The sequence below is a fragment of the Gouania willdenowi genome, chromosome 12, assembly GCF_900634775.1.
Source record: "Gouania willdenowi chromosome 12, fGouWil2.1, whole genome shotgun sequence".
Taxonomy (NCBI): Eukaryota; Metazoa; Chordata; class Actinopteri; order Blenniiformes; family Gobiesocidae; genus Gouania; species Gouania willdenowi.
The window spans coordinates 21,107,637-21,121,470 of record NC_041055.1 but is presented as its reverse complement, the minus strand read 5'-3'; the positions used below and the strand labels follow the sequence as shown (position 1 = coordinate 21,121,470).

Below are 13,834 nucleotides of genomic sequence, written 5' to 3'. Positions count from 1 at the left end.
TGGATTGCCAGAATCTTTACTTCATGTGTGATATTCTTCACTTCTTTGTGTTTTTTTTGTCATCAAGGCTGGATTCATGCTGTTTACACCCCAGTGGACACATTGGTATTTGGGGGCAACGTTTTGCACAGCTTTAACATTCCTATGCAGCTCACCATCCATGAGATAGAGAACAGGACAAAGGTAGGATCCTGTGTTGATCATTTAGCTTATTATTATTTTTCATTTAAAGGGGACATATCATGCTAAATCCACTTTTTTAGCCTTTAAATGCATTTTGTTGTATATTTAGAGTGTTTAGAAGTACAAAAAAGTTCAAATTAGTCTCTTCAGGTGCTCCGTAGATATCTTTATATTCTGTTTTGGTCATATTTTTCAATCTGTTTCGAATTTTCTATTCTCTATTACGTTTTTTGAACTATTACATCACAGTGTTTGCAGCGGAACTGCCAAATTAGTACATCAACTCCAGGTCCAACACTTCGAGCAATCCGCCATTTTCATTTCTCGCTTTTATTTTGTTGTCCAAGCTCAAGGATGCCGAAGTTACGAGAGGATAAGTCAAAATGTTTGGTTGTTGGATGTAGTAACCCACACGCTTCATTACACCGTCTCCCAGCATCAGAACCTTTTTAAAGTGCCTGGTTGAGTTTTATTTTTTACGGAAATGTACCCACATCTGTGGGTAAGGTCGATTTTTGTGTGCGCGAAGCACTTCAAGGATGACTGCTTCAGCAACCTCCGCCAGTATAAAGAAGGATTTGCCGATATATTGGTCAGAAATCAATCTACGATAATCTATGACATAACAAGAATATATAAAGGGAAAAAATAAAATAAAATTTTATTTCAACTAATTCTAAAAAAAGAACTAACATGTTATTAATAATGCTATATTTAGATACTGTGTTTGAGCTGTTGCGAGTGAGATTCTTCGCTTTCCCTTTTGGGAAATAAATATGTGTACAGTGTATTTAGTGAGAGTATAATGCAGTAAAAAGGTCAGAGAATGTCAAATTGAACAAGATAAAATCATAACATTAAAGGTTATGGTTATTACCATTAAATAAATGCCATCAAAAGCATTGAAAACATGAAATCCACAGTGATTTGTACCTTTTCCTCCATAGTGCTGCATCCAATGTGCAGGACTGACTGTGTGCATGAATGAAAAATGAGCAACGACTTGACCAAAGTTTACATTAAAAAGAGACATGCTTGGTAGCTATATTTGTTTCCACGGTTCAAGACAATATTGTCCTTTAAAAAAACAAAAAAAAAAATCACTTAAAGCTGGGATGCACTGTGCGATTTTTTTCAATCGTTGTACTCTGCTCCAGCTCAAACTGTGCAACTTAACTGCAGAGCCCTAATGTTTGCAGCTCACGATTCATGTTCTCACACTATACAGACCAACACTCTGACACGATCTGACTGCTCACGCTGTTCGCCCATACACGACACGTCGGGCTCTGGTTTCTGGAAATGCAACGTACAAATTAGAAGAAGAAGAAGAACTCTGAAGCGTCGGTATTAAAACAGAAGAAGAACAACCCGGAAGTGGAGAGACACTTGCAAATTGAGCAAAAAGAGCTTTAAAAAAGAAAAGACGGCCATGTGATTGATCAGGAACTGGCTGGACAGACGTCAGCAGTACGGTTCGTCAGTTTTATAGCGGTCCTACGGTGTTCGCGCATGTGCAGTGTGAGATTTTGAGGTAAGCCGGTAAGTGGCACTGCTTCAACAGTGCAATACCCTCATGAGGGGCGACTGTATTTCAAACATGTTTGATTTCCTTACGACGATACGATTGCTGCTCGGGAGCTGGTCTTGAGGTGTTAATCGCTTCTCGTGACCCCATGTATACTACGCTATGCACGACACACGATTTAGCTGAGACTCGGCCTGATCCCAAAGACGCACAATTCAAAAATCGGCTCAAAATGGGCCAAAAATAACACTGTGTATGCCTGCTTTTATAGGAATTAAAGCTGAAGGAAATACATATATTGTATGTTTGTCATAGTGCAGGTAATATGAGACTTGAGATTCAACCAAACCTTCAAATTTTGAAATATCACACAGTATGCAGAGTTGATTTTTTTTCTAGCCCTCTGTCCGAAGTTGTTGCAGACCATTGACTTCATTAAAAATGTAATACTTTTTACCTTCATTTTAGGTCCATTCCAAGTTTCGCTTCCCTTTCTACTATGAAATATGCTGGTATGTTCTGGAGAGATACCTGCACTGCCTGACCAAGCGCTCCTACTTCTCTCAGGTGATCCATAAAGAGCCTCCAGGTCAGTGACAACAGTGTAAAACTATAGTCTGAAGTTTTACTGTCATTATGTCAAATTTAGAAAACATCTTAGCTTTCTGTTTCATCAAAGTGTCTGTAGAAGTTGTAGAAGTTTACCAAATGAAATCTTTAAACTCATGTTAGTGTAATAAGGGGCCAGGCAACCTAAGCTGCTATTGTTATGCTACTTCTTCCTTCTTTCTTTCTTTTTCTTTGGTAGAAATCCTACTCCCCATGCATGAAGAATTACCAAATTTTGCACAAAGGCTCAATTGACACTAAACTTGCCACAGCACATCTCCAGGCTTTCCTACACAAATGATCCAGACAGATTTTGGATGTATTCATCAAAATGCTTGACTGTAAACAGTATTGTAAACATATACTTGCAAATTCTTGCTTAATACATTGTCAGTGGAGTCGAGGTAGATTATGTTTGAAAAATACCAAATTTTACTTAAACTGATTTTTTATTTATTTTTTTACTGCATTTTTAATTTTGGTCTCATATTAGCAATTGCAGTCAATGCAAAATTAGCATTTTTTGCATTTTTCCACATATGCAGCTAATAAATAATTCTTAAAAATAAATAGATACTAACATCTCCAGATTTTTGTCTTTGTAACTGAATTTTTGACAGCCGTCTGAAATCTGCCTTTACAATCTAACAGATGCTCTCCTGGTTTGCCTAAATTTGCCTGGCCCTGACCATTGTTCCTCAAGGGATCTAACATGCTCGTTATTGAACTAATCATGCCGATGAATAAGTTTTCTATTTCCACCAATAATACAATGTCACCTGTTTTCATTCCATGAGACAGACTGTGACAAGGCAAAGACACAGAGCCCCTCCTCAGACTCTATGAGCCAGGACACTAATGAAGGCTCATGTAGTACAAGAGATGATCAAAGGGAGAAACAAGAAAGAGAAGCTTCTGATTGGCCCGTCTCACCAGACAACAGGAGTCACCACCTCAGAGCTGTTTTATCTGCTGACTCAGAGGATAGCTGCAATCCCACCTCCACCTCTCTACATTTCCCCCAAACCCCTTCAGACTCTCCAGCCTCAGAGTCTCAGAGGAAATGGACTCACCTGACAGAGTTCGAACTAAATGGACTCAGAGCACTAGTTGAGAAGTTGGAGTCGCTTCCTGAAAATAAGAAATGTGTTCCCGTGGGAATCGAGAACCCACAGTTTCTCTTGGAAGACATGAAGGTACGACATAACTCCAAAAACAGACGCATGAAACACACACACACACACACACACACACACATCTACAGTCAGTGACAATGCTTCTCTGTGACCACTCAGGCTGTCTTAAAGGAACATGCGTATGATGACCCAAAGCTGGCCCTCACTGGAGTTCCTGTGGTGTATTGGCCCAAGAAAACAACAAAGGTAAGACAGTTGTATCATTAGTGGGTCAAGTTTTCTCGTTCTAGTGCAAATCAAATGATTAGTCATCTGTTACAGTTTTATGGAGTGCAGAATATTTAGACTAGAGTTGTGAATTGATCAAATTAATTGCATGAATAATCATGATTAATTGCATCATCAGGTTATTGCACAGATGTGGTAACTTTTATTGGGATACGGTTACATTTATTTTTTTTCTCACACTGAAAAATGTAGATTGTGAACCATGCATACATTTCTGTTTTTCAGAAATTCTCAAAAATATATCTTAAAAAATACTTTTTTACATAGTCATTATGGGGTATTTTGTGTAGAATTTTGAGAAAAGCAATTAATTTAATATGATTTGGAATAAGTGCTGTGAATACTTTCTGGAATTGTTTGAAAAAAACAAACAAACAAGATAGCCCATTAAAGGCAAGGCAAGGCAAGGCAAATTTATTTGTATAGCGCATTTCATACACAAGGCAACTCAATGTGCTTTACATGATAAAACATTCAATTGTTTAAAATCAATAAGAACATTTAAAATCATCAATAAAATCAATTAAAATCATCAACAAACACATTACATCAACAACATGACCAAAAATCTCTCAATCATATGCAGTAGAGAAAAAAAGTGCCTTTAACTTTAATCTAAAAATGTTCACATTAGATGCTGACTTCAGCTCTGCTGGCAGTTTGTTCCTCTTCTTTGTAGCATAACAACTAAACACAGCATCACCATGTTTACTGTGAGCTCTGGGCTCCACTATCTGACCTGTGTCCATAGATCTGAGAGACCTGCTGGGTTCATACCTGACTAACATCTCACTGATGTATTCTGGACCAAACCCATTCACAGATTTATACACCAGCAGCAGAACTTTAAAGTCTATTCTGAGGCTGACTGGAAGCCAGTGTAAAGACTTTAAAACTGGAGTAATGTGTTCTGATGTCTTTGTTCTGGTTAAGACCCGAGCTGCAGTGTTCTGAACCAGCTGTAGCTGTTTGATGCTCTTTCGGGGGATTCCTGTCAGAAGACCATTACAATAGTCCAGTCTGCTGGAGATAAAAGCATGGACCAGTTTCTCCTGATCTTTCTGAGTCATTAAACATTTCACTCTGGAGATGTTCTTTAGGTGGTAGAAGGCTGTTTTTGTGATAGATTTGATCTGACTGCTCAATGTAAGATCTGAGTCAATCAGAACACCAAGGTTTTTGACTTGGTCTTTAGCTTTTAAAGATCGAGACTCAAGATACTTGCTGATAGCAGTCTTCTTTTCCTTGTTACCAAAGACAATCACCTCCATCTTGTCATGGTTTAGTTGAAGGAAGTTTTCACTCATCCAGCAGTTCACTTTTTCTAAGCAGTCACACAACACCTCAATGGGACCGTAGTCATCTGGGTTCAGTGATAGATATAGTTGTGGGTCATCTGCGTAGCTCTGATAATCAACCTTACAGTTCTGTAAAATTTGTCCTAAAGGAAGCATATAAAGGCTAAACAGAAGGGGTCCAAGAACAGAGTCCTGAGTAACCCCATATGACATTGGTAGTCTGTCAGATTCAAAGTTTCCAATGCTTACAAAATTGCATTACTTTTCTATTTAGTCCAACCCATGTTTGCAATCTGTGCAACAAAATTGTATGATCTACAGTGTCAAATGCAGCACTTAGATCCAATAGAATGAGAACAGATACTTTTCCGGAATCAGTGTTCAACCTTATGTCATTGATCACTTTGATAAGAACAGTTTCAGTGCTGTGATGAGAACGAAAACCTGACTGAAATTTATCAAATATTTTGTTGAATGTTAAGAATTGACTCAGTTGGTTGAAGACCACCTTCTCAATGATCTTGGCCATGAATGGAAGGTTGCTGATTGGTCTATAGTTAGCCAGTATAGAGGCATCCAGTGTTCTCTTTTTTAACAGAGGTTTCACAGCAGCTACTTTCAGGGATTTTGGTACGGTGCCTGATTGGAATGAGCAGTTAATTATTTGACACAAATCAGTGACAATTGAATTTACAACAGTTTTAAACAAGTTTGAGGGTATTGTGTCAAGGCAACATGTTGATGGATTCAGTTGCTGAACAGTTTCCTCTATTGTTTTTGTGTTCACTGTAATGAACATTGTAGTTGACTCATCCCTCAGTGGTTGAAGCTGTTCAAGCTTTTTGTGATTTTGCTGCTTTTTTCTGAAGTTTGACCTTATTGATTGTATTTTTTCATTGAAATATACAGCAAATTAATTGCATTTTCCAGTTGACAGTAATTCAGGGGCTGTCTGATCTGGGGGGGTTGTGAGCTTTTCAATTACAGAAAACATTGTGCGAGAGTTGTTGACATTTTTGGCAATAATTTCAGAAAAGTATTGCTGCCTTGCTTTGAACAAGCCATCATTGAATTTTCGCAGACTTATTTTGTATAGTTCTCGATGAATTTGGAGTTTTGTTGATCTCCATTTACGCTCAGCTCTTCTACAGTCAGATTTCAAATTCTGCATTGTCTCAGTCCTCTAAGGTGTTTTCTGTGTTTGGTTTTCTCTTAGTTTTGATTGGAGCCACCACATCTATGACATTACAGACTTTTGTATTAAAATCATCCAAAAGATCATCAACTGTCTCAGCACTCAATGTTGGTGTCATTGCTATGGCTTCCATAAACTGTGCACTTGTGTTGTCATTTATGTACCTTTTCTTTAAACACACAGAAGTAGGGGGAACAGATGTTACAGTCTCTAGGTCAAAAAGAAACAGAAATGATCAGATAGAGTTAAGTCTCTTACAACAACAGCAGAGATATCAACACCTTTAGAGATAATCAGATCCAAAGTGTGACCTTGAGTGTGTGTCGGACCAGTCACATGTTGTATAAGACCAAAAGTGTCCATTAAAGCATACAGTTCTTTGGCAGTATTGTCCATGTTATTGTCTACATGAATATTTAAGTCACCTGTTATTATTATAAAGTTGTATTCAGTGCATACAACTGACAGCAAACTCATCCATGAATTCTCCAGAATATTTTGGGGGTTTATAAATGACTAAAAACAGAACTCTTGAATCACCCTTCAGTAAGAATGACATATATTCAAAGGAGATAAAATCACCCAATGTTATTTCTTTGCACTGAAATATTGATTTAAAGATGGCATCAACTCCACCACCTTTCCTGCAAGTACGACACTTATTGAAATAAATGAAGTCTTGTGGTGCACTTTCATTGAGAATAGTATTACTGATACCATCATTTAACCACGTTTCATTAAGAAATAAAAAGTCCAAGTGATGTGTCAAAATAATATCATTAATTAGTAGTGACTTGTTAACAAGAGATCGAACATTAAGAAGAGCTCATTTTAAAGACTACTGGAGACACTGGTGGACTTTTTGGATGACATGTTATAGGAGTCAAATTTTTATCTCTATAAATCTTTTTGCTTTTCTTTAATTTCACAATTTTACCTGTGTTACCCGTCACCACAGGAATTAAAGAAGCTGCATTAACTCCATAAGGCCCTGACTTTTTCTGGTTGTTCCTAAAAATAGAGGTATTGCAGTCCGGACCCAGCACACATCAGACCTGTGTCGCTCTAATTTGAACACAACTGGCCTGAGGAGAAGAGTGATCCTGGGCCTGGTATCGTTAAAATAAAGTGCACAAAGAATTTAACTTAGGTTTAGAATATTTTGAAAATAGTTGTTGTTGTTGTTGTTATTAATTATAAATAGAAATTCCAACTTGAACAATGTCTATATGTATAATATATTTAAACAAAATAGTACATTTTAAATGGCTAAAAACAGATATCTGATTCATTAATGTTGGTCCTTGCTGCTGTTTTTGTGTTTTTCAAATGTAGTTCAGCGTTTCAAGTCCTCAGTTATTCCCTGTTTTGTATTTAACATTTTTAAGAAAGTTTTAAAGAAAAAAAGGATGACGTTTCCTTTTAAATTATTTAACCCGGAAAAAAATACTGCAATAATGTTCACAGCTCTAATTAAACCTAACCTAATGCTTTAAGGTTAACTTACATCGGCATCCAGGCGTTGTATTTCCTGGACTAATTACACACCCGTTCACCCTTATGAGTGATTTTAGAAACTTCAATTAATGAAAGAGGAGAACATGCAAGCTCTACACAGAAATAATCAACACAGAAGTGCTCACCACACCACTGTGCTGATTTCATTTAGATTGAATTACATTTTTTTCACTTCAATTTAATCAGTGAAGTCAATGTGATTTATTTGAATTTTACTTAAAATAAAAGGCTATGAGCCTAGTTTATTTCCAATTATTTAATCTGTGTGTGAGTAGGCATCACTGTAAAGTATAGAGACTTTGGAGTTGTTGCAATGCTACAGTTGAACATGTTGATGTAAAGTGTTTTATATACACACATATTGAACACAGTGCAGGTGTTTGAAGTAGAATATTCAAACAACGGCAGTGTTTGGTGTGAAGAAAGCTACACGATTGATGTAGAAAGTCTTCCGTCTTCACACTCTATTGTTTATTGATCTATGTTTCCACCAGCAGGGAGAGTGTGCTATCTTTAGTCTCTCGTTTAAACTTAGATACTTGACAATTCTGTGTCATCGTCCTCAAAATGACAGCGTTTTGCTTTGTTGCTCGTGCTTGATTCTTTCCTCGCTGCCTCAATGAAAAGCTCAGGACTGGACTTAAGTTGAGCAGGTAGTGTACACAGATGATGAAAAGACCCATTTTGTTGTAATTACCACAATTATGTGTATCATCGGTCAAACAAGCTTCGCCTTGTTCAATATAAACACCACCTGTCACGCATTTCTTGGCTGCTTTTAGAAGCTTGTCTGAATGGTTCTCGGCTCTGAAGAGTAATATTTTTTTCATTGTGCTTTAACAAGAAAATGTGAAAGGCATTATTTGGCGCACATTTTGATTATGACGGGTTACACCTTCTTTTTTCATCTTAAAAGAATTGCATAAAGTGTTTGTGTCATAGATTGAACAAGGCACTAAAAACCTCATCACCTCCAATTTGACATGATGGCATAACAAAGTCGCTGCTGATTGTTTATATACGAATCCGTAATGAGAATAGGTTGTTCTAAGTTATTTTTTATTCTACAGGTGATGATGCTACTAGAAAGGGAATGATTTGTGTTTACTCTTCATTAAATACCAGGAAAAACTTTATTTTGAAAAAGCTTGTTGTTTCCACCAATACATCCCATACAAAATAAGATTTAAAAAAAAAGAAAAGAAGACGAGAGCAGGGAGAGAGTCATGATACCGTGATCATTCACATTTTAAAAGGCTTGGAATAATTTGCTATTCCATTAATAATGATACAGTAGGTCCAAATGTATATTTGATAAAGATTGATCATTACAAAAACAGATATTCTGTTTTTTAAATGTCGTCAATGATTAGATTTAGGGACTGTTAAAAATTTGAAACTGCTCCAGAATCAATATAGTGTTCCGGATCCCCTCCAAATTTTAATTCTAATGGAGTCTATCATGGCGTATGGTCTATCTTTGGATAAAATGTTGATGTAATTCTGCCAACAGACAAACAAATGAATAAACGCTGATGAAAATATTACCTCCTCAGAAAAGATAGATAAATGTAATACTTTAGAAATTTAAAACCAAACCAAAAAAAACAGTTTCCACAATGCTGCAAATTGGTGATTTCACTTAGGAAGTGTAAAACAGGTGATATTATCATTGTTTGCGATGTGGGTCAGTTATGGTACTAGCCTAACTTTCCTATTACCCTTAAGGTCAATTTGACACCACTCAATGTTTATAACTCAAAAAATAATAGTTTACATTTTTTATTTGCTTCATATTTCATGACTTTTTTTCTAATTTGATGGTTACAATTGATTAAGCATATGATGATATTTTTTCAATGTGCTGAACAAATATTACACGCATTGGTGTTCCTCTGGGGTCAATTTGACCCCAAGCTGTTTTGTCTGTGTAAAAGTTGTCCGACTCTGGTGTGTGTGACCCATGTGTGATCCAAACACCTGCAGATGCAAAGTTGATACTTTTGAGAGTAGTTCATGCAAACTAAGGGAGGGGCAAGCATATAAAAGCTTGCATGGCAGTCCTTTATCCAAAGCATTCCTCATTATGCTCTGTGTATCGCAATCTGAGCGCGCTCTCTATCTCTTGAAAATGTCCTCAAGAAAACGGTTTACTGTCAATAAGGTTTTGGAACAGCTCTTTCACAGTAAAGGTGACATAGAGGAGAATGTGTCTGAGATGGAGGGCTTTATAGTGAATAACCCTAAAAATGTAACAAAAAAAATTAGATAAAAATAAGCAAATACATATGTTCATGCGAGGAAAGGGGGGTCACCCAGTTTTCATTATCAAAGGGTTATTTTGGTATTTAACAAATGAACAAAGTGCATGACACAAATACTTGTTTTCTGAAAATTATTTTCTGGAGGCAATTTTCTTGGGGTCAGATTGACCCCAAGGTTTAAATGTGTTAATAATAGTTGAGGATAATAGGAGGGTTAGCATTAGCTATCACTTCATCTGTACGAGTAGAAATTGTAATTAATTTAAATTAAAAAACGCATAGAAAGCCTTGGAAAGGGAGGAAACGGCTTAGTGTACTGATATATCAGAGAAACCACACAGTTGTCATAAAGGTCAGACATGGTCAGTACAACACACAGGAAGGCAGTGACGTTTTAAGTGATGCCAAGTGTGGCAAAAAAACAACATCCCAGCCGCAGCCATGGTACATTATGGGATGGATCGCTTCTTTTGTCGTCTTTACGTCACAATTTGATCTGATCATCTGAATGTAGCAGCAGTATTTGAGCACCATGTGCCTGTGCGATCCTCTATTTCCTGTTGACAGGAGTGGCATCATGTGGTTTCCTGCTGTTGTGGCCCATTGGTAAATGTTTGATTTACTGTGTTGTGTAGTTAAAGTTTATCCTGTGCTTTGTTATAATTGGGCTTTTATTTTGATGCAAGGTTTGAACTCATGTCTAAATATATGAAGTGGCTACTTTGTGATTTAGTGACTACCTTTTTACATTCAGTGCATTTTAGCTGTGCCCTAATAAAGTGGCTGTATGTTAGTCCACAAATCTTAAATTTTGTAACTTGATTGCTAATAATGCTCATGCCTATTAAAGGCCTAAATCCTTAGATGATGTAAAGCAGGGTTGTCAAAGTTATTTTAGTTTATGGGCCAAATACAGACCAGTTTGATCTCAAGTGGGCCACAGATTTTTGGTGGGAAAAGGAGCAATTTCAACATTCGTGTGTGCTAGTTTGAAGTTTGCACTTCCATGTATAAATTACATATAAAGTAAATTAGACCGACAATATCCAAGCATTAAGTGACCTTAAACTTAAATTCAATTAGATTTTCTTGATATACTGAACAATTGTTTTTTAATTTCGTAGAGTAATTAGAGGAAATTTGAAGGATTTTGAAAATATTTACTTTTTCTATCAATTTAAGATTTAGGAAAAAAGATGGCCATCATGTAGGGCTGCATGATTATGGCCAAAATGATAATCACAATTATTTTGATCAGTATTGATCACAATTATTTATCATATTTTTGTTACACCACTTTCAAACAAACAATGTGTACAGTTTACAGTGCAAAAGGAAGCTTTAAATAAAAATTATAATAAAATAATAATTAAAAAAAATGAACCCTTTAAACATTTAAAATGTACCAAAGGCCTAATGAATGAATACACTATTACAGAGTGCAGAGCGTGTAAATATTGCAGATGACCAAGTTTATTTAATCATGGCAACCAAAATTGTGATCACGATTAAAATTTGATTAATTGTGCAGCTCTGCCATCATGTGATAAAAGCGTGGGGAATTAGTACATTTCTATCCATGTGTATTTGGAGGGGCTGAGATATCTACAACTGAATTATTTTGTAATTTGTCAATTTGACTTTCTTCGCGGGCCAAATTGGATGCTCTAAAGAGCCGGATTTGGCCCCCCAGGCCTTGACTTTGACACGTGGTATAAAGGAATGAGACGTGCTGTACATGCATGGAGGTGATGTGTGTGTGACAGTCTCTTGAACTCTCATGTTCCTTTTGCCACAGAGGACCAGCTGCTGGTGAGGCCTCTTTGTGTTTGCCTTTGTAATGAGATGCCATATGGCTCTATTGGCTGTGCGGAGCCTGCTCTCGCCTCACTCCGATACTCAACAATAATATGCTAACCCACTTTTTGCATTTTCCATCCGTATTGGGTTGAAGCAGACACCCCCAGTGCGTATACTCTGATGGCTGCAGCCTCCCGATTGGCTCAGTGCGCCTCAGCAGTCCCTCCTCTTTTTCAGGGAGCTGATCCATAATGAGGCAGGCTTGTGTGCGGGTGTGTGTTTCCTACATCTGCTTGTGGTATTGTGGAGCCTTAAGATCAGGAGGGAGGGCTGGAGGCCTGACAGCAGTAGCAGGAGTGGAAGGAGGAGGAGGAGGAGGAGACTGCAGCCATGTCAGATTTCTGTGAGCTGGACGGTGTGTGAAAAACCCGCCATGGCCATGTCGCTGAGCGCTGATGATGAGGACTACGACTCAGACTCTGAGCAGGTCAGCACACACAGAAAAAAAAAGAAAAGAAAAAAAACCTGGAGGCAGTCGTAGTGAGGCGATGAGTGCTTGTGTCAGACAGAGCAGTGTGCAGCATCTCATAGAGCTACCTGGAGACAAAAGCATTGATTCACTGTACAGCGTCTGCGTGCACTTACATTGTTGTGTCTATTTTTGATAGAGTTGCTGTTGGCATGCACGTGTGTGTGTGTGCATGCGTGTGTGTTTTTATCAGGTAAATAGAGCAAAGGTAGATGCATTCTTATAGGCCAGACCTATAGGGCTGCAAGTGATTGTTTCAAGATGCAGGCGTTTAATCTTTAATGGTTTTATTTTTTTAAAGAAGCAAATGCATGCCCTGACTGTACTTGTTAGTGAAACAAAGCAACGGTCTTTGCACTAGAGTGTGTTAAACGAAGGCAGCTATTATGAATTGCATATGTATACATATTGGCTGCAGGTAAGATTTAAACATGCATATAATAACAACTAATGTATAAGTCATGTGATTTGAGCAGATTCCTCGCTATTCCTTACATGCTCTTTTTTTTCGAACCACACCCCCTCACATTAAGTCTGTGGCTGCATTTGGATTTAAAACCTGCTGACTGCAGAGGAATGAGTTCATCTTGTTCTTCTGCCAAAATGTCATCCAGCATTTTTCCAAGTTTTACTCAACTCATATTCATGCACCTGATACTAGAGTTAAAAGTTAAACTCCAATCTTTAAAATTGGCTTAATATCATGGTCAATAATAAGAGGAGGATGTTTAGTTACAGCTTCAAAGTTAAATATTCCCGCAATGTGTGCCTTCTTTTAGTGCCAGAACACTTGTTTTTCGGGTAGTGGTATATGCTTAATACCTCAAAAGGATGCGTGCATCAGTTTATAAATAAATCTTCCTCTCAGAGCTTGGATCACATCTGAGTATTCTGATCATCAATTTTAGACTTGTTTTGTGCTCTGTTCGATCAAGTTTCTTCCCACCATCAAGAAAATTGTGACTACAGAGAGACATTATAGTAAAAGGAAAGCAGTCATTATTCATCACAGTGTGGTGCTCAACTGTTTGGCTTTGGCTTTGACAAAACAAATCTGTCATGTTGTTTCTGCAGTCCATATGAGTATGGGGTAATTTTATTGTGCGCTTAAAGCAATCAGAGCATTTTCCGTAGTTTACGGCCTTGAAAACCAAAAAAAAGATTGTCATGTTTCCCTCTTTATTACGCCTGAACAGTCATAGAAATTAACAACATATCAACCTGTGTTTTTCCCATTACCAAACAAACAGACTGTGTTTTGTGGGTAATGTAAAATGGTTTAAAAAAAAACAAAACAACAAACCCTGCATAGTTTCATAAATCATTGTGTTTCAGGGGAGATTTATGGGCAGCGTTGAGGTTTTCATAGAGTTGCGAGCCACTGCTGTCATTTAGTTTTAGAGCTGCTTTAGAGATCGCCCATTTATCTGGGGGCAGTCGGGGGGGGGGGGGGGGGTTTACGAGACAACGTGGACAGTAATCAGGA

At 37.4% G+C, this 13,834-nt stretch overlaps 1 protein-coding gene across 4 annotated transcripts in view; it reads left to right on the top strand.

Moving 5' to 3' along the window:
• kdm2bb (lysine (K)-specific demethylase 2Bb) overlaps nt 1-13,834 on the top strand; it is a 41,967-nt gene that overhangs the window by 10,048 nt on the left and 18,085 nt on the right. For all 4 annotated transcript variants that reach the window (XM_028462531.1, XM_028462530.1, XM_028462529.1 and 1 more), the window contains 4 exons: nt 68-183; nt 2,180-2,300; nt 3,122-3,516; nt 3,616-3,702. In XM_028462531.1, the coding sequence (XP_028318332.1) occupies nt 68-183; nt 2,180-2,300; nt 3,122-3,516; nt 3,616-3,702 (719 nt within the window). The remainder of the gene's footprint in view (nt 1-67; nt 184-2,179; nt 2,301-3,121; nt 3,517-3,615; nt 3,703-13,834) is intronic.